This window comes from Zingiber officinale, chromosome 10B (genome assembly GCF_018446385.1).
Source record: "Zingiber officinale cultivar Zhangliang chromosome 10B, Zo_v1.1, whole genome shotgun sequence".
Lineage (NCBI taxonomy): Eukaryota > Viridiplantae > Streptophyta > Magnoliopsida > Zingiberales > Zingiberaceae > Zingiber > Zingiber officinale.
Window position 1 is genome coordinate 95,442,567 of NC_056005.1, and position 18,104 is coordinate 95,460,670.

The 18,104-nt window shown below is 33.2% G+C and overlaps 2 protein-coding genes across 2 annotated transcripts; both read left to right on the forward strand.

The window, feature by feature from the left end:
- Positions 1 to 803: 803 nt before the first annotated feature.
- Positions 804 to 7,442, forward strand: LOC122029863 (protein HAPLESS 2-like). Its single transcript, XM_042589004.1, has 18 exons — positions 804 to 1,073; positions 1,174 to 1,317; positions 2,094 to 2,182; positions 2,301 to 2,340; positions 2,474 to 2,531; positions 2,608 to 2,668; positions 2,857 to 2,935; positions 3,160 to 3,294; positions 3,793 to 3,987; positions 4,098 to 4,178; positions 4,254 to 4,354; positions 4,971 to 5,088; positions 5,206 to 5,238; positions 5,501 to 5,594; positions 5,700 to 5,788; positions 5,917 to 6,035; positions 6,722 to 6,822; positions 6,895 to 7,442. Exons 1-18 carry the CDS (start codon positions 864 to 866, stop codon positions 7,326 to 7,328), a joined length of 2,181 nt encoding a protein of 726 aa, XP_042444938.1. The 5' UTR covers positions 804 to 863; the 3' UTR covers positions 7,329 to 7,442.
- Positions 7,443 to 14,724: 7,282 nt separating this feature from the next.
- On the forward strand, positions 14,725 to 17,069 carry LOC122029855 (F-box protein PP2-A13-like). Its single transcript, XM_042589000.1, has 3 exons — positions 14,725 to 15,328; positions 15,523 to 15,641; positions 16,334 to 17,069. Exons 1-3 carry the CDS (start codon positions 15,023 to 15,025, stop codon positions 16,767 to 16,769), a joined length of 861 nt encoding a protein of 286 aa, XP_042444934.1. The 5' UTR covers positions 14,725 to 15,022; the 3' UTR covers positions 16,770 to 17,069.
- The last annotated feature ends 1,035 nt before the right edge of the window (positions 17,070 to 18,104 follow it).

Sequence of the window (18,104 nt, forward strand, 5' to 3'; positions counted from 1 at the left end):
TAGTTTTTATTTAACATTTTTTAAATTTAAATTTTTTATTTTTATTAAGATTCTAAATTGAAAATAAAAATATGGATAAATTTAGAGAACTACCATGAAAGTAATGATATAAATTTAGATTAAAATTGAGTTGTTTTTTGATAAAATTTTATGATGAATTTAATTTTTTTTTAAAATTATGTAAATAAAATTAAGAAGGTTATTTGGATTTTTTAAGTTATTAATGATTTTTATATTAAATATTTGATAAAATAAAAAAGCTAAGTTTTTATCTCATTTTTACTTTTTTTTTTTAAATTTTATTTCATTTTTTACTTATTTTCTTATAATTAAATATTAAATAATAAAAACAAATAAAAGGCATTTTATTAAAATTTTAGAATAAAAATAAAAATATGAATGAATGTGAGAGATTGTAGTAAGCTAAGAAAAAAAAATCTCGTCTCTAATTTATTATTGGAAGATTTAATCTTATGTGATATTTGATTAGTTCGCTTTCAGTGTTTTATTAATTAGTTTATAGGCTATTACGAGGTAAATTATGGATGACTATTAATTATTAATATAAATGGTTAAAACATGAAAAAAAATGCTCATATTAAATTTTGATCCTAAATTTTTATATGATAATATCTTATATCTCAATCGTACTATTTCGAAGAGACTGAAGGATTCCAAATAGTTGAATTTATTACTGAAGGATCAATTCGACTCAATGTAAATAAAAAAATAATTTTTATTTTAATTTAGGATTAGTGATAAATCCGTTTTAGTTCTCATTCTTCTTTTCCCGCCATGAGCGCCGGTTATCATCTCTCTCTGTTTCCGATCCCCCTTTCTCTCTTTCTCTCCACCACGTCGCAATGCGTCGCCGGCGGCGATCTCCAGCGGATATGCTTCTCTGCTCTCCCCTTCCTTTCGCTTTCTTCCTCGTCATCGTCTTCACTCCCGCGGCTGTGTCGCTCGAGGTTCTCTCCAAATCGAAGCTCCAGAGTTGCGCTAGGGACTCCGAATCTGATAATCTCGACTGCGCGAAGAAGATCGTCCTCAACTTGGCTGTTCCCAGTGGATCGGTAGTGAATCCCCGTCTCTTCTTTTCTCTTTCCTCGTCACAATTTCTTCATCGCACTTCCTGCGACGAACCCTAATTTGTGATTGTCTTGCGAATGGCAGAGTGGAGGGGAGGCCTCCATCGTCGCGGAATTAGTGGAAGTCCAGGAGAACGAGACGCAAAATATGCAGACGATTAGGTTGCCTCCGATCATCACGATCACCAAGTCTGCAGCATATGCAATCTATGAACTAATGTACATAAGGGTATGGACTTGCGCATCGCTAACTCTGTAGATAAGGGTATCGATAGCTATTAATTTTGAACGAGTATAATATTGTACTGATATTTAGGAATTTGAAAGGACTGCATTTTTCCATTTTTGTGGCTGAAAGTTGGAATATTTTTTGAACTGCAAGAAGTTTAAGTCAACAAATTCTAATATCTAGCAAGACAGAAAATACCTGATTTGAACTGCAAGAAGTTTTCTTCTGTGGTTAGGTAATGAAGAATATATCCATCATGTTCTTCTTTTCCTTTTTCTTATTGTCTTACATATTGTTTCTAGGCTTTAGCTACTTGTAGATTCCTTTATTTTTGTTATGCGAACAAGTTTACTTTTGAAAAATTCAACTTCTTCGTTATTTTCTCATCCCATTTTTTTCTCATTAAGTTAATAGTTCATCATTTCTATTGAGAGGTTTTCTAATATCAATTTATGTGGCACACTTTGCACAAATATAGCTCATTCATTTTCAACCCTTAATGTTTGTCTTCTGCCATTTGTTCTTCTAGACAGGAAGTACTCTGCTTGTATATTTTTTTCTTGTATGCTTTTAAGTATCTTGAATGTGCTTGTCCTCAAGAAATAAACGAACGACATGTATACATTTCTGGGATGTTTAATATGCAAGACTGTTCATAGGAAGTTCTCATGTAAGGATGTTACTATCATCATCCATAACAAAATTTCTGCAACTGAATGTTTTTTCTAATTGCATTTAGATAACATATAAATGTAACTTGTTTTTTTTTCTTCTAGGATGTTTCATATAAACCAGAAGAATTTTATGTCAAAACAAGAAAATGCAAACCAGATGCAAGTGCAGAAGTTGTTAAAATTTGTGAAAGGTAATCATTATAACTCTTTGAAGTTTGTTCTACTCCTCTATAGGTGCATATTCACTTCTCAAGTTTATCAATATTTTTTAATACAACATTAGTGATTCTTGTTTGCAATTTTTGCTAGGTTGAGGGATCAAGATGGTAATGTTATTGAGAATACACAGGTTGTCTTTCATCTCCTTGAAAGCATTATGCATTAGCATTATTTTCTTAAAAGTAAGCTAAGAGAAAGTTGTCATTAAACTTGAAACTTGAGTAAAAGTGTTTAATAATATTTTTTATTCCTTTTTGTTCTAGCCAATTTGCTGTCCATGTGGACCGAGACATCGTGTTCCATCTTCCTGTGGGAACTTATGTAAGCATGAAAATTATGTCTCATCTTTCATTGTGCTTCTGGTTCCTATAAGTGATGCTTTGATGTGTTTGAACAGTTGATAAATTGATGAAAGGGAAGGCAAATACTGCTCATTGTCTTCGATTTCCAGGTGATTGGTATGCCCATCAATTACCTTTCTTTTTTTTCAAACTAGGTTGTTTGTTGTTGAACTTGGGTGTTCTCTATTAACTACTTTTTTTTTTCTTTCCTTTTCAATCAAGTATGTGAAAGTTGCATAAGTTTTGATATCTTCAATCATAATCAAAAGTTAGTCTAATTCTTGATTTCCTATATTTCTTGCAAGGTTTCATGTATTTGGTATTGGAAAGAGGTCACTTGGGTTTAGTGTCCATATCAAAGTCAAGAAAGGATCTTCACTTTCGGTGGGTTTTCTGATGTCACTGATCACGTATAGTGTTTTTGAAATGTTTGATTAATCTTCAATAGTTTTAACTCTCGTAAAGTTTGGAAAGGAAATCATCATAAGGGAAATTTGATCATTTCCTGACTCAACATTCTTAATGCATATTCTGAATAAGTTCTTTATAATCTTCTTTGATTTAGGGGATTAAGTTTATCTTATTTATTAGTCTTAGTGTTTTTGCAGGAAGTTGTTGTTGGTCCTGAAAATAGAACAGTGTTATCAAATGACAAGTTCTTAAGAGTCAATTTAATTGGCGATTTTGTTGGATACACAAGTTTACCATCTTTTGAGGACTTCTATTTGGTGACACCAAGATCGGTATGTTTACAGGACTTCACTGTGTACTTCTTGAGAAACCACAGATAGTTTTTGAAAAAGAAATCGAGGCAATTTTTCAAAGCAAAACTATCACTTCAAGTATTTCTTGCTTCCTAATAGGGTGTCTATCACTAGTTGGAAGGAGTAAAATACATGAAAATGGAATTTTGGTTGCATGTCTGGATCTTCCTAAGCTTGGAATTGCCAATGGAAAATGTTTTAGTCCATTTCCTTGTTTCAGCTTTTACAAGGACATGTATGACTGTTATTCTTGAGGAAATATTTTAGGAATGAATCACAAATTATGCTGTTTTGTACTTTTGAAATAACCTTAACATCTATGTAGATGACTCTGCTTCTTTCTTGTAACATATTAATATAGGAATTCAGGAACTTGAACTATGGTCCCTTTACTATCAATGTTCTTAAAATTTTGTGCATAGAAAGTCAATATCTGATCCTACTGTTATGTTTGTCTTTTTTTCCCCATATTGCTAGGGTCCAGGAGGTCAACCAGAAATTCTTGGGCAGAATTTTTCAAGATGGATGTTGTTGGAGAGAGTGAGGTTCTCACTAGATGGTTTGGAGTGCAATAAAATCGGCATCAGTTATGAAGCATACAGGTCCCAGCCAAATTTCTGCTCTTCCCCATTTTGGAGTTGCTTGCATAATCAACCATGGCATTTTTGGGAAGTAAGTAATCTTGAAGATAAGGCTTGTTCTTTTTCATTTATATTAATTTATACAAAATTGTCACATTCGGATTTTAGTTAATCTTGTATTGATGGTTATCTTATGAACAGGCTGATCAAAACAGAATAAGAAGGAGTCAACCACCTCAATATATGGTTGAGAGGAGATTCGAAAGGATCAATCAACACCCAGTTAGGTTCAGGAAACACTATCATTTTCTCTTTGGATACAACAGATCTTGAACCTCTACAATTTATTGTTTTCAGAATGCTGGGAGTCATACGTTCTCAGTTGGGATAACTGAAGTCCTTAATTCTAATTTATTAATAGAGCTTAGTGCTGATGATATAGAATATGTCTATCAAAGGTATCTTCTGACTGTGGACTGCTCATTCATTTGTTGTGTCTCACTTCCATGAGTAAACCTAGAAAGAGAATTTATATTTCTTCTAGTCATTGATTATTCTTGCATAAATCATTAGCTACTATCAAGTACGCAAACTCACTCTGTTCATTTGCGGTCATTGAAAAACCTATTAATGTCTGTATTGTGCTATAGATCTCTTTGTACATTTTAAATGCTGCTAAACTTTGTGATTCACAGTGCTAGAAGTGAACAATAATCTGGTTTGCATGGTGAAACTGATGAATTATTGGGATGATTGGTGTTTGAGTTACCTTTGACAATAGTAAGGTTGCTTCTTCACAATGATCCTGAGACCTAGTTTAGAGCCATGGAAGTAGCTTTCTCTTCAATAAGGTTAGATAGTCCTCCAAAAACTTACAGTAGGCTCTACAAGTGATATTGTTGTTGTAGAAACCATAGGGAAGTCGACTGATAAGGAACATTATCTTAAACTATGTGCCAATGTCTTTTTAAAACATTGTATTATCTTTGTCTGTGAATCTAATTATTTTTTGCTGAACATCAGCCTTTAATATGGTTGGTTAGCAATACTAAAATACCTTTTTCTTTCTTTCAGGAGCCCTGGAAAGATCTTGAATATAATGATCCCTACCTTTGAAGCCTTATCACAATTTGGCACTGCAAGAATAGCAGCTAAGAATACCGGTAAACTAGAAGCATCTTATAGCTTAACGGTATGTATTATGTGTCTCACCTTTCTGGTATCCTGCAGTTACCATTAACAAATATTCATGACATTTGACCATACTATAAATTAGTATCTCATTTTTTGACCAATTTTTGTTGTGCAGTTTGACTGTCTCAGTGGCGTAAGTTTCATGGAGGTAAACCTATTTCTTTTCTTCCCTGCTATTTGCTAATGAAGTTATTGTGTATATATACTTTGTTATAATGGAGGAGAGTGCCAGATGTTCTTTATGATCGTAAAGTACTCTAAGACTGGAAGGAAAATTGCTTGCTTCTTGTTGTTGTATTTGAAAATGTGAATCATTCTTGATTACTATGACATTCTATTTGAGGCTTACTTTGTATTTTCTTAGATGATTCTTTTTGCGTGACTTAAATTGTGGAGTCCAATGGATGCAGGAGCAATTTTTTATAATGAAAGCAGACGAGGAGGCTACTCGGTCATTTTATCTCTATCCAACAACAGACCAAGCTGCAAAATATCAATGTGCAGGTTCAATCTGAAAGGAAATTTTGTTTGGTATTTGCTTAGTTACTACTTTCCCCTAGCATTCTCATTGTATTCATGACTTCCAATCAACTTATTGCTCCTGGGCAGCTATCTTGAAGGGTTCTGATTTTAGTGTACTCGATCGAGCAGAATGCCAGTTTACTACCACAGCTACTGTTCTTGATAATGGATCTCAGGTAATCAGATTTCACAAGTTAAGTTGAATTCTGTTTGGTGTGAAGTTGCTTTTGATTTTTCCCTTTAGTATCACATTTAGTCATTACACTTTATCCACTTTCTTTCAGCTTAGTTCTTAATATTGCAGATTGTTCCTTTCAACCAACCAAAGAAGCCCGGTGTTAATGGTTTCCTTGATGCTGTTAAGGGCGCCTGGAGCATGATATGGAATGGGTTGATGGATTTCTTTACAGGGAAAACTTGTAGGTATGCATCTTGCAATTTTGTGATCGTAAAGTACTTCTAAGTTTTATAAAACGGCAGTTAGACCTGTTATATTATATGAAGATAAATGTTGGGTTATGACTCAAATACATGAGGAAAAAAATAAGAGTTGTAGAGATGAGGATATTAAAGTCGATGTACACGTATAAGGATGAACAGGATAAGAAATAAAAATATTAGAGAGAAAGTTAAGGTTATACCTATAGGGAGAAAACTCCAAAAGATATGTTTAAAATGGTACGAATATCTACTTAGACGACTGATAAATGTTCTAGTTAAACGATGTGAAGTTATGATAAATGTACACATCAAACGAGAAGATAAAAAAATGACTTGATTAATAACAAAATAAAATAAAATAAAATTTATTTAAATATGAATGATGATATAGTAGGGGAAGAGTACAATGACGTAGAAGGATCGATATAATTGATCCTACATAATGGAATAAGATTTAGTTGTCGTCCTTATCCATGAACTGCTTAATATATTTTTCTAGTGGAATAAGACTTGGTTGTTGCCATCATTATTATCCATGAACTGCTTAATATATTTTCTCTCATTTTATGATCTATTGAACGTATGGTTACTTGGCTTATATGTATTAACCTGCCTAATGCCTCCAGTGTCTGTTAAGTATTACTCTTGAATTATTTCCTTTTGTGCAGAAGTAAATGCCGAGGCTTCTTTGATTTCAGTTGCCACATACAATATGTATGTGTGAGTTGGATATTGATGTTTGGACTGCTTATAGCATCACTTCCAACAGGTATGTGTCCTATACATTTAGTTTCGAGTCCACTATGAACATACTGGACGAGTAACATCTCTGGAGTTGCAGTTGCTGTGCTCCTCTGGCTGCTGCATCAGAAAGGATTCTTTGATCCAGCTTACGATTGGTTTAATGCACACTTTGGAGGTGGCACAAATCATAGAAATGAATACTCAAAGAATGCCAGACATCACAAATCAAAAGACCTCGATCTGCACTACAAGCACAGGCTGAAACCTTTGCATGTTTCACAGAAGCGACAAACTGTTCACAAACATAAAAACCACCACTATCAGCTTCCAGATGACAATCAGATTCATCTTCACAAGGTAAACCACAAACATAAACATAGTAGAAGTTACCTGTCGATTGAGATGAACGATATGAAAGAATTGAGACACAAACGTGTTCACCACCACCACCATCACCATCACCATCACCATCATCCTCATCCTCATCCTCATCGTAATGAAGAAAACCTGAGTAAAATCAGTAACATATGACTGTAAATGATATGGATGTTACAATTTCAGCTGTGTTATTGGTAGAGATGCTTTTCCATTTCTTGTAAGTTAATACTGAAGGAAGTATTTATCTGTGAATAAAGAAGATTTCTGTTCTTGTGATCCAAATTCTCGCTTATGCAATCGGTAAGTCCTTTTCATCTAACAAAAACTCTTTAGGACACCAGTCAGAACGTGATTAAAATGGTTGAGTATTCAAAGTCAGATTCTTGTCATATTATAGATTTGTTCCTCGTTGACAAAGCCAGGTGTACACCAGTGTCCTAGTTGGAGACGAACTCTTCTTTGTCATGCAACTCTTTGTCTATCAACTCCTGCAGGTACTCTTTGGAAGCAATCATTAGCACACTACGGGCCAAAAGTCACAATTGGAATCAGCTCCTGCTTTGACATGTTAAGGTTTGCACCACACTTCTTGATGTCTTAGAAATCATAGTGTTGTCATTGTACCATGTATCTAGCTCTTTCATCTTATCTTCTCATTGCTTACTGGATTGCACATACATTCTTGATAGAAATAGATTAATTTGTAATTATACTATCTGCTTGCACCTTGTTCCACCTTCTCATCATCTATTGGATTTCCAATCACTTCTTGATATAAATAGATTGTCAAATTCTGCTGCACACTGTATAAAAGGAGATGATAAGTAGATTATCTTTTAAGTTAGTCATTTTGCCTTTAGTTTTTTTTTTTTTAAAAAAAAAAATCTAGGTGTCCAGTCTTCTCCAGTTCATCTTCAAAGTATATCCGGAGCCCAACTTAGGTGTATTTAGAGGTCAACTTTTAGAATATTCATCCATTCAAACTCTTATTCTTTTATTTGTACCCTTAAGTGATTCTAGTTCGGCATGATGGAGTTAGTTAACCCAATTGCTCCTTCGGTCATTGGATTTGTTTGGCCTGATCGATTAGTTTGACCTGCTGTCTCCTTCAGCCCAACTTGCCTGTTTGCCTTGGCTAACTCGTCTTAACTGATCCTACCAACTTGACTTATAATTTGCTTTGGTCAACCCACTTGATATGGTATTTAGTAATGAAATTTAGTCATTTTTTTTAACCAACACCAGGTATCCCACCTTTTGAGCCGACCAATTCTATCGATGATTGATTTAGGAGGATGTATTCAATTAAGAGGATGATTGATAGGAGGGTGTATTCAATTAAGAGATTGAATGATTTTTATTGATTTTTTTTTAATGATAAATTTTTATGGAGTGATTGATTTTTATTGACTTGTATAGAATCTCGCATACTTGTGAAAAAAATTCTATGTAGTTTTATAGACTTTTTTGCAAGATTTTTACAGATATTTATAAATTTTTTCATGGAAACTCGTGGATTTATAAGAAAGAAAATTTTGTTTCGTTATTGTCAATATGATAAACATCACTCCACATTCAATTCGCTATTGTATCTCTCAATGCATTGATATTTACTCGTTGTTGTTCTTGAGTATCAAATAATTGATCAAAGCAATCGACACCATGAACTTGTTCTGGTAAGGATGATGAAGTTTTATTATCTAGTTCAACTAGAAATTCATCAAAATGACACTCCTTGCGAAGAAAATTATGCAATCTGACATAAGCAAAATTTTTTATAATAAAAAATTTATTTTAAATATGACCGTAAACTTAAAAAAAAAATTAAAAAAAAGGGTAAACTAAAAAAACATAAACTAAAAAAAAGGTAAACTAAAAAAAATCGTAAACTTAAAAAACATTAAAGAAAAAAACATAAACTTTAAGAAAACTTAAATAAAAAAAACGTAAATAAAAAACGTAAAGTAAAAAAACGTAACAGTTAAAAAAACCATAAACTAAAAAAACGTAAAGTAAAAACTTTTAAAAACCTAAACTAAAAAAACATAAATTTCAAAAAAAAACGTAAACTTAAAAAAAATTTGAGAAAAGCATAAAATTAAAAAAATAATAATAAAGTTAAAAAAAATATGTATAGTTAGTTTTGTAATAGAGGGTAATACTCCTCTAAAGTAATCTTTATGGTAGACTGCCGATGTGATTAAGGTGGTGAAGAAATAACATCAAGAACAGTGTTAAATTTGATCAAGGTGGTAAAAAGATTATTTGTTGAATATGCGTCAAGTTGGACTGTGTACTATTGTATTGATAGGCTCTGGACGAGACTCAAAGAAATAATCAAAATCGAGGAGCAGAAAGAGAAAGGACTTATTCATAAGAAATTAAAATAATTTGAAGTCTATAGAAATCTCAAGGGTGAGGAGAAGACTTTTTATTTTATATTTAAACTTGTACCAAGTATTTTGGAGAGCTCTCATTGGTTAAAATTTATATTCAAGAAATTCTAAAAGAATCCATGAAAATCTATTAAAATTTTGGATACCAAAAGATTTTCATAGAGTTTTAAAAAGAATATCACATGACTTTTTAAAACTCTATAAAAAATTTAATTTGGATACCATTAGATTTCTATAGAGTTTATAAAAGTCTAGATTGAATACACCTAGACATTTAAAATCCACAAAAGTCATTCAAATAATTAAAAGTCCAACATTGAATACACTCCCCTTAGTTTTATCAAAAATTTTTACTAGTTATTAAATCTGTAAATACTTGTAATGGACGATTTAACAGCTTAACTTCTTAGATTTATCATCCCATAAGAGGAAATACCCTATAGTGCGTCGTAGTTAAGAATTGAACCGTAAATATTTGGGAGGCTGCATGAGTATGAAATTTACCCTCTGTGTTGGATGGAGTGAGAAAAGGTTCATTAACGGAAGGAGAATGGAGGGGAAGTGACGGGAAATAAAATATTTAACTTCTCCTTGTTTGGGAGGGAGGGAATGTTCATTAACATAATATGTGTTACTTTATTTGGGAGGAAAGGAAGGGGAATGAAGGTTAAATAGATAAAGTTACAAAAATACCCTTACTTTTTAAATTAGAGATTTTTCATAATATTAATATTTATTTTAGAAATATAAATTAGATATTTCTAATAATAAATTAATTTTTTATATTATTATTTAAATTAGTTATTTTAAAAAAAAATTAATCTTTTTATACTATTTGTAACAAAATAATGAATTACTGATAATCAAGTAATTAAATGAGAAATAATGATTTTAGAAACCTTAAATAAAAAAATTTGAAAGATAATGCTGATAACGAGGATTCCTATTCTTTAAAACTTTATTAAATTTTGATAGAAAAATTAAAAAATAGTAGATATCCTTTTAAATTTTGATGCAAAAATGGTTTCTCCCTTCAATTCAGTTAGTAGACGTGTCTGATCCCCTCATTTGATGATGAGCTGTGAACAAGATGAGGAAATTAGACTCCAGTGACATAGCAAAATTAAAAATTAGAAATTTTCTTAAACTATTAAGAACAGAGATATTCCTTATACCCCAATTCGGGGGGTGTAAGAAAATATCTCTTTTCATGGGTAACGAAGGTTAAAACCTACCCTTCCTTATCTTTCCTTCCCTTCCCTCACTCCTTCCCAAACAAGGTTCAAAGTTTTCTTTCCCCTTATTTCCCCTTCCTTCCCCTTCCCTCACCTCCTCCCAAATAGACCGTAGTGTTTGTGAGTGCTAAGATGCTGGCTAGGGTTCAAGACTAGATCCAATCGTTTGGAATCATAGTTTGATGGTTCGGAATTGTCGATTCGATGGTTCATAGTAGGTCAACCCTTAATTTACTAAGACGATTATGGTTCACGATTCGGAACCATTAGTTTACGATTTACTATGGTTCAAAATTTTTAGTATTTTAAAAAAATATTTAAAAATTATAAATTTATAAAAAAAAAAATGAAGAAGGATTTGCACCTAAGTTGCTTACCTATACTCTGTGATTTTATAAGAATATTCTCAATCACCATGTTTTTTAAAAAATAAAAAATCTTGTCTCCCTATCAATGAAAATTACTGTTATTCTTTTTCTCTGAATTTTAAATCACACTAATCTAAATAAACTATTGATTTGAAAAAAAATATTTTTTTTATTCTCTTACTTTTTTTACCTATTAACAATAGTGATATAAAAAAATATTAATTAATTAGTAAATAATTAATTAATACATAAAAATATCAATCCGTTACAGCTGGGTTAAAATAATAGGGTTTTCCTTAAGAGATCATGTTAATGTCTAGACAAAATAAAAATAACATATATAGGTATAAACACATAAATTAAAGGTCATCATTTTTTTTTTTTGTTGGGTCACATCATTTTATGCGTCTATTCCTAAGATTTTTTTTAAAAAATTTTCCTCCGTATATCATTTTCCTTGGTCGAAATCTAGCCACGATCCGACCACCAGACTAGCGATCGCGATCGTGACAAGATTTTGGTCGGATTGTGGTCGGGATTCAGGCTATGATCCGATTGGAATCCCAGTGAGGTAGGCACGGTGGGCGGGTGGGCGGCTGGCGGGTGGCCGATGGCAGGGATGGAGCCAAAGGGGCGACGATGGCGGCAATCGCTCCCCCTCAATTTTTAAGTATAAGAAATGTATGAGGTATAGGAACAGGGGATGAAAGAGAAGTGAATGAGAGACAACGATATAGTCACCTCCTCTCAAGGCCTCAACATAAACACATACATTTCACCTTCTCAATATGAAATTCTTGACTTCGTCCTTGGCTAACGGTGAGGTAGGCACGATTAACACACCGACGGCACGAGTGAGCGATTTAGACCAAGAGAGGAGAATGTGGGACAAAAGCGTAAGAGAAAAAAATTATATTTAAAAAATAAAAAATGTGACATGGCAGATCCATGAGATGGGTCCGTAGTAATATGTAAGAAATAATCCTCTATATATATATATATATATATATTTATTTATTTATTTATTTTGATTTGACAGTTTTATTGAGTAGGAACCTGATCAACAAGTACGCGGCTTGCGGCTCCTTGACCTGATTACGGACTTGGCCAGCTGTATGATAGAGTCATCATAATGAGTAAATATTATTGCATAAGGAGGTACGAATAGACTTAAGTAGCATGTGTGAGCTAGTGGAACAAGTAAGATGACGATAGAGATTAGTAGAGTAAATGAATTTTTGATATTCTATCACTTATCTCAACAACTAAGCACGCATATCTCTAGCTACAAAACCATATCAATCCTGTCATCTCTGATGCTACAAATTGATTTCACTACGTTTAGCTCTTTCCCTTGTACTCTTGCTTTCTGCCATATTGGCCACCAGCGTGGGCCACGGCTTGACTCGGATCCACGCACTCTCGTTCTATTCTTTTGCTAAAAGACATCAAAAGCAATTTTTATTTAATATAAAATAAAATAAAAACAAAAGAAACTTTAGAACGTTGTCATGTTGTGTAATATAAATGTAGCTAAATGCATCGTTCCATTCCATTACTTGTGCCAAACAAACTAGAATCCTTCCATCGTTTATCCTCTCTTTAAACATATTTTTCATAATGCTGAAATCATCTTAAATAAAGATATTGAAATGATACTGAAAACTTTATTAAAAAGAAACAAGAATATTCTTTGTATTTCATTCGAGGTTTAAAAATATTCTGTCTTCCGAATTTATCCGATGGACAAATAGAGGAAGGCAGTTCACCGAAACAATAAGTAAATAAATAAGGGGAGTTAATCAATTTTTTATTATTAATTATCCGATAAAACGGATTAATGCACGGATAAATATATAGAGGAGGAAGTGTCCGCAGAAAATGTGAAAAATGAAGCACAAATCCAACGGCGACGCCAGTGACCTCACTAGCTCAGCAAATGAATCTCAATTTCTCCTCATCCACTTGCACCTCCGGCTATAAATTGATCCAACTACTTACCTCCTTTTATATAATGTTTTTTCTTTTTTATATAATCACGAATTATGATCATAAAAGATGAATACATTATCTCCCAGCGTTTCCGTCAATCCGTCTTAGACTAACACGGAGGAGATAAATCATGAACGGTTACTAGCCTTTGGAATAATGACTAGCATATAAGGAAGACATTTATCTTGCAAAGATTCGAACCCCAAATCTCATGGTGGTAACACTTCATGTGTTAACCACTAGACATATAATCACAAATAGAGGAGAATGTATTTACCTCACAAATAGACATATAATCACATATAATCTCATGGTGGTAACACTTTATGTACTAGTCACTATTTCAAATGCTAGTAGCCGTCCGTGATTTACCTTCTCCGTATTGGCCTTGGGACGAGTTGGTGAGGGCGCTGGGGTGAATGTATTTACCTTTTATCATCACAAATTATAAAGGATATTTAGGAGGAGCATAATTACCTTTGCTATAATAAATGGATGCACCTCCCCATGTAAAGGGTGTTATGTTAGGATAAATATTTGTTATAGTTTATCTCCTTTTAGAGAATATGGAGTCTTTTTAGAGGGACCACTAAGACTCCACCTTTTATTTTAATAAATAGAGGATGTGACCCTAGATAATGTTACAATAGTAGAACACTTTCTTAGTTTCCTAGGTATATAACAATTGAGTACTAACTTTAATAAATTAATGGACAAATTTTTTTTAATAGACGATTGACCTAAGAATGCTAAGTTGACCATCTGCTATGAGTACTTCCCATTTTACTTGGTGATTGATGAAAAACTTACCTGTGGCTGAGCCGATTATCCTAGAATTAATCAGTGTAAGATAAATATTTGATGTCAACTTAAAAAATAAAATAAAATAAATAGGGGGTGTAGATGCGAGTCATCAAAGTGTTGGTTGTCATGATAGAGTGGTTAATTCTTGCAATTTGAAGTGAGGTTTGATTTTTTTTTCTAGGGCATATAATATATCAAACATCCTCGGTGCTTGAACTACTAGTAACGTTAGGTTGCCATGCCAGCAATCGCTGGCACTTCAGAATTGATCTAATGGATAAATCAAGGAAAGGATGTCTACTTTATTCACATCAATTTCTTTATAATATCTATAAAATTTAGAATAAATCATTCAATTTATTAAATTTAAATAATTACTTTTATTTATATCAACTACTCTAAAATTTCTATTAACTTTATTTTTTATTATTTTTTTCTCTTATGATGTAATATTTATTTTTCATTATCCAATATATTTTTTTTATTTTTTTTCTTAAATTAAATAATATTTTAATATTTAGAGAAAGATTATGATTGTTATTTGATAGAAAGATTTTTTTAATATAAAATATAAAATATAAAATTTAAGGTAATTTTTTATATTTAGCATTTCCCTTATCCCTTATTAATCGGATAAAAAGCTTGTATACCTACATTATCAATAAAAACAAATAAATATGTGAATTAATTAAAACATTTTCATTAATTATCCGATAAAACTGCTTAATACACCGCCGATAAATAGAGGAGGAGGAAGCGTCCGCAGAAAATGTGAAAAACGCGGTGTTTGAAGCCACTTCTGCGAATCCAACGGCGACGCCAGCGACCTCGCCTGCTCTCGAATGGATGGTGACCGCCGACTCCTCCTCCTCCTCCGCTTCCTGAGTTTGCCGCCCTCCGCCAAGTCTCCAGGCGAAGACCTCCTACTCTCCTCCAAATCGCTCACCCTCTACCCCTTTTGCCCCTATTAGCTACACAAAGCTCGCTTCTTTACTCGCCGCCCGGTCGATTCAGATGCGCGGCTAGGGTTAGGGTTGTTTTTATGTTCCTCGATGGGGGCCGAGGTTTCTAGGGAGGGGATTAGCGGGGAGACGGGACTCGGGGACTTACCGGAGGGCTGCTTGGCGGAGATCATGCTCCGGCTTGAACCACCGGAGATCTGCCGGCTGGCGAGGCTCTGCCGCACCTTCCGTGGCGCGGCGTCAGCTGACCTTGTTTGGGAGGCCAAGTTGCCGGGCAATTATAGGTACTTGTTAGGGAAGCTACTGGAGAACGAGAATTCTCGGGGAAGGAAGCTTAGCAAAAAAGAGATCTTTGCTTTGCTTTGTCGTCGCAATGCCTTCAACGGATCAAACACGGTACGAAAATTTCATCTCTTTGCTTTCCCTATTTTTTTTTTTAAATCTTAATTTCAGTTTAAAATTAGGGAAAAAAAATTGAAAGGGGGAGATTTTGTTCTATTCGCTTCTTCATGTGCAAGTTGTATTTTGTGTTCCTCTGCCATTTATCTGATATGCATTGGAATTTTTTTTGGTTTTGGTGGGATGTGTAGGAGTTTTTCCTGGAGAAAAACAGATGTTTGATTTGTATATCAATTTCTTCAAAGGAATTGTTAATTACGGGAATCAATGATAGGAGACACTGGAACTTTATTCCTACTCCTGAATCTAGGTAAATGCCTACCTACCTCACCTTTTTTTATTGTTTGCTTCAACTTGTTATATACTTGCTTTGTTATCTTATGTTCTTAATTCTTGTCAAACTTATTCAGTGTTGTGCTTACTTGGAGGATAGGAAGTTTGATGGAAATGAAATTGTTTCAACTTGTTATCCATTCTTTTTCTATACTTGGAAGGATCGAATCGAAGGAAATAATATTTAGTATGTGTGTTTGCTAGATACTTTAACTTCATCTCCCTCTATTCCCTCAGATTTGGGTTTGAAATAAAATAGAGGAATTGAACTTAACTATATTCCTTCTTCCTAGAAACTTCTTTACAAGTAAACAAGTGAAGCTAATGATTCTGTTTCTTGTCCCCTTTTTTTTCGCCTTTACTTCTTCCATTCACGCAAACACATCGTATGCCTTTCTTTGCTTCAGGATATTCTTATGGTTAACTGCTTGTATCTGTTTCTCTTGTTCATCCATGTGTCTGAATAAAAGATTGATTCAATTATATGAAAACTAGTTTAGTTGCAAACGGTTAAGTGTTGGGATCGATAGGAAGTCATTGTAGAAGTATGTTTTATCTGTAGTTTTTGGTGTAATAGAAGAACACATGCTCCAATTGGAAACAATTATGCAAAATGTAAATTATGATGGTGAAGAAGGGGATTGACATTGTTATTTCTTTGCCGGCTAGGTTTCGCATGGTTGCATACCTTCAGCAAACATGGTGGCTAGAGGCGCGTGGGGAATTAGAATTTTGCTTTCCTGAAGGCATGTACAGCCTATTTTTCCGACTTCATTTAGGTCGGGCCGCCAAACGACTTGGCCGTCGGGTTTGTAGCCCTGAGCACATACATGGATGGGATAAAAAGCCCGTAAAGTTTCAACTGTCGACATCGGATGGTCAGTTTGCTCAATCCAAGTGTTATTTAGATGAACCCGGAAGCTGGATCCATTACCATGTAGGCGATTTTATAAGTAGAAGCTGCAATATACCAATTAATATCAAGTTCTCTATGATTCAGATCGATTGTACTCACACAAAAGGCGGCCTATGTGTCGACTCAGTTTCAATTTTGCCCAAGGGCTTTCGACCGGGCTTCGATCCTGTCACTTTTAGCACAGCATAGGAGAACAACAGAATGTAGTGTTTCTTGCCCAAGGACTTTGAACCAGCCTTTGATCACACCATCTATGAGCATGATTCGTTCGATACAGAACAATCGAATGTAGCGTTTCTTGTTATCGGTTACGATTTCGCTCAAGGGCTCTCGACTAGCCTTCGATCCCATCACTTTTAGCACAGCTTAGGAGCATGAATTGTTTGATACAGAACTATGTACATATTCTTTATCCCCTTGTGATGCGTTTGTTTTATTGTGAAAGATGAACATCTTTTAGAAGAAAATATTTTGACATTTATATAGTTATTGTAGATCTTGCTAGCTTTTATGTATGATAAGTGACAGGGAATGAAGTGCATCTTTATTGTGTGGTGGGTGTTGTAGGGTTTCTAGACTCCATTGAGGAGATTTACTATTGATTATTTAGAATCTCAGAAAAAACGGAGTGATCTGTGCATTAGGTTAAAATTGAATCAAATAAATCGAATTGATCTAAGTTTGTCACAAATTGAATCAATTTAAAATTAATCATTGAATAATCGAATTATATGTAGTCAATTGTTCCTTCGGTAATAATTTTTTTAATTGGTATAATGTATTTAATTTATGTCGCAAATCTCAGGGATGATCAGTGTGATCAGAAAATGCTCACAGGATGATTTATTAATTTAATAATTTTAAGTTAATCGTTCATTTAAAAAAATATATCTGTTAATTTATTAAAAATTGAAACTCAAGTTTTTAAATACTTATAACTTGAAAAGGTTTATGCCACTTCATCATTCCAAAGACTCATTATACCATCTCATAAAAAAAAATAGATTTACTATCACATATTCATTATAACAACCTCCTTTTTTTTCATTCACATTTCTTTTAACATTAAGCAGCTAAAATTATAAAGTTAAAAAAGTAAAATTATAACTGAGTGGCTAAAATTATCACTAAGTGGCTGGAAGCGACTGATGTGAACCTCGAGGGGAATAATTCGGATGATTCATAGAATTTTCAAAATCTTGGAAATTTTGAAGATTTTATAGAGGAAACGACATATTTGGAAATGAATGTGGGTATTGACAATTTGATGGAATTTGTTGATTTTGAGAAGATAAATATTCTTGCGAGTTGTTTGTAGAATTCAAGAAATTTATAAAAAAATGTCCTATTATTTTCATCCATTTCAGATAGAAAAAAAGATGGTAGAAACTTAAAAAAATAGATTGGGAGAATATTTAGAGAGGAGAATTGAAAGAGTAGTGAGTTTGAATGAAAATATATGTACATATTGATGGATATTTATAAATAAAATTTTGAATTAGTCGTTAAAAAACTAACCGTTTT

Excerpts from the sequence above, each read along its gene's own strand:
- LOC122029863 (XM_042589004.1), top strand. The coding sequence starts at position 864 with ATGCGTCGCCGGCGGCGATCTCCAGCGGATATGCTTCTCTGCTCTCCC. Across the intron at positions 2,669-2,856 it reads CTTCGATTTCCAGGTGATTG|GTTTCATGTATTTGGTATTG; the intron begins GTATGCCCATCA and ends ATTTCTTGCAAG. Across the intron at positions 5,089-5,205 it reads AAGCATCTTATAGCTTAACG|TTTGACTGTCTCAGTGGCGT; the intron begins GTATGTATTATG and ends TTTGTTGTGCAG.
- LOC122029855 (XM_042589000.1), top strand. The coding sequence starts at position 15,023 with ATGGGGGCCGAGGTTTCTAGGGAGGGGATTAGCGGGGAGACGGGACTC. Across the intron at positions 15,329-15,522 it reads CCTTCAACGGATCAAACACG|GAGTTTTTCCTGGAGAAAAA; the intron begins GTACGAAAATTT and ends TGGGATGTGTAG. Across the intron at positions 15,642-16,333 it reads ATTCCTACTCCTGAATCTAG|GTTTCGCATGGTTGCATACC; the intron begins GTAAATGCCTAC and ends TTTGCCGGCTAG.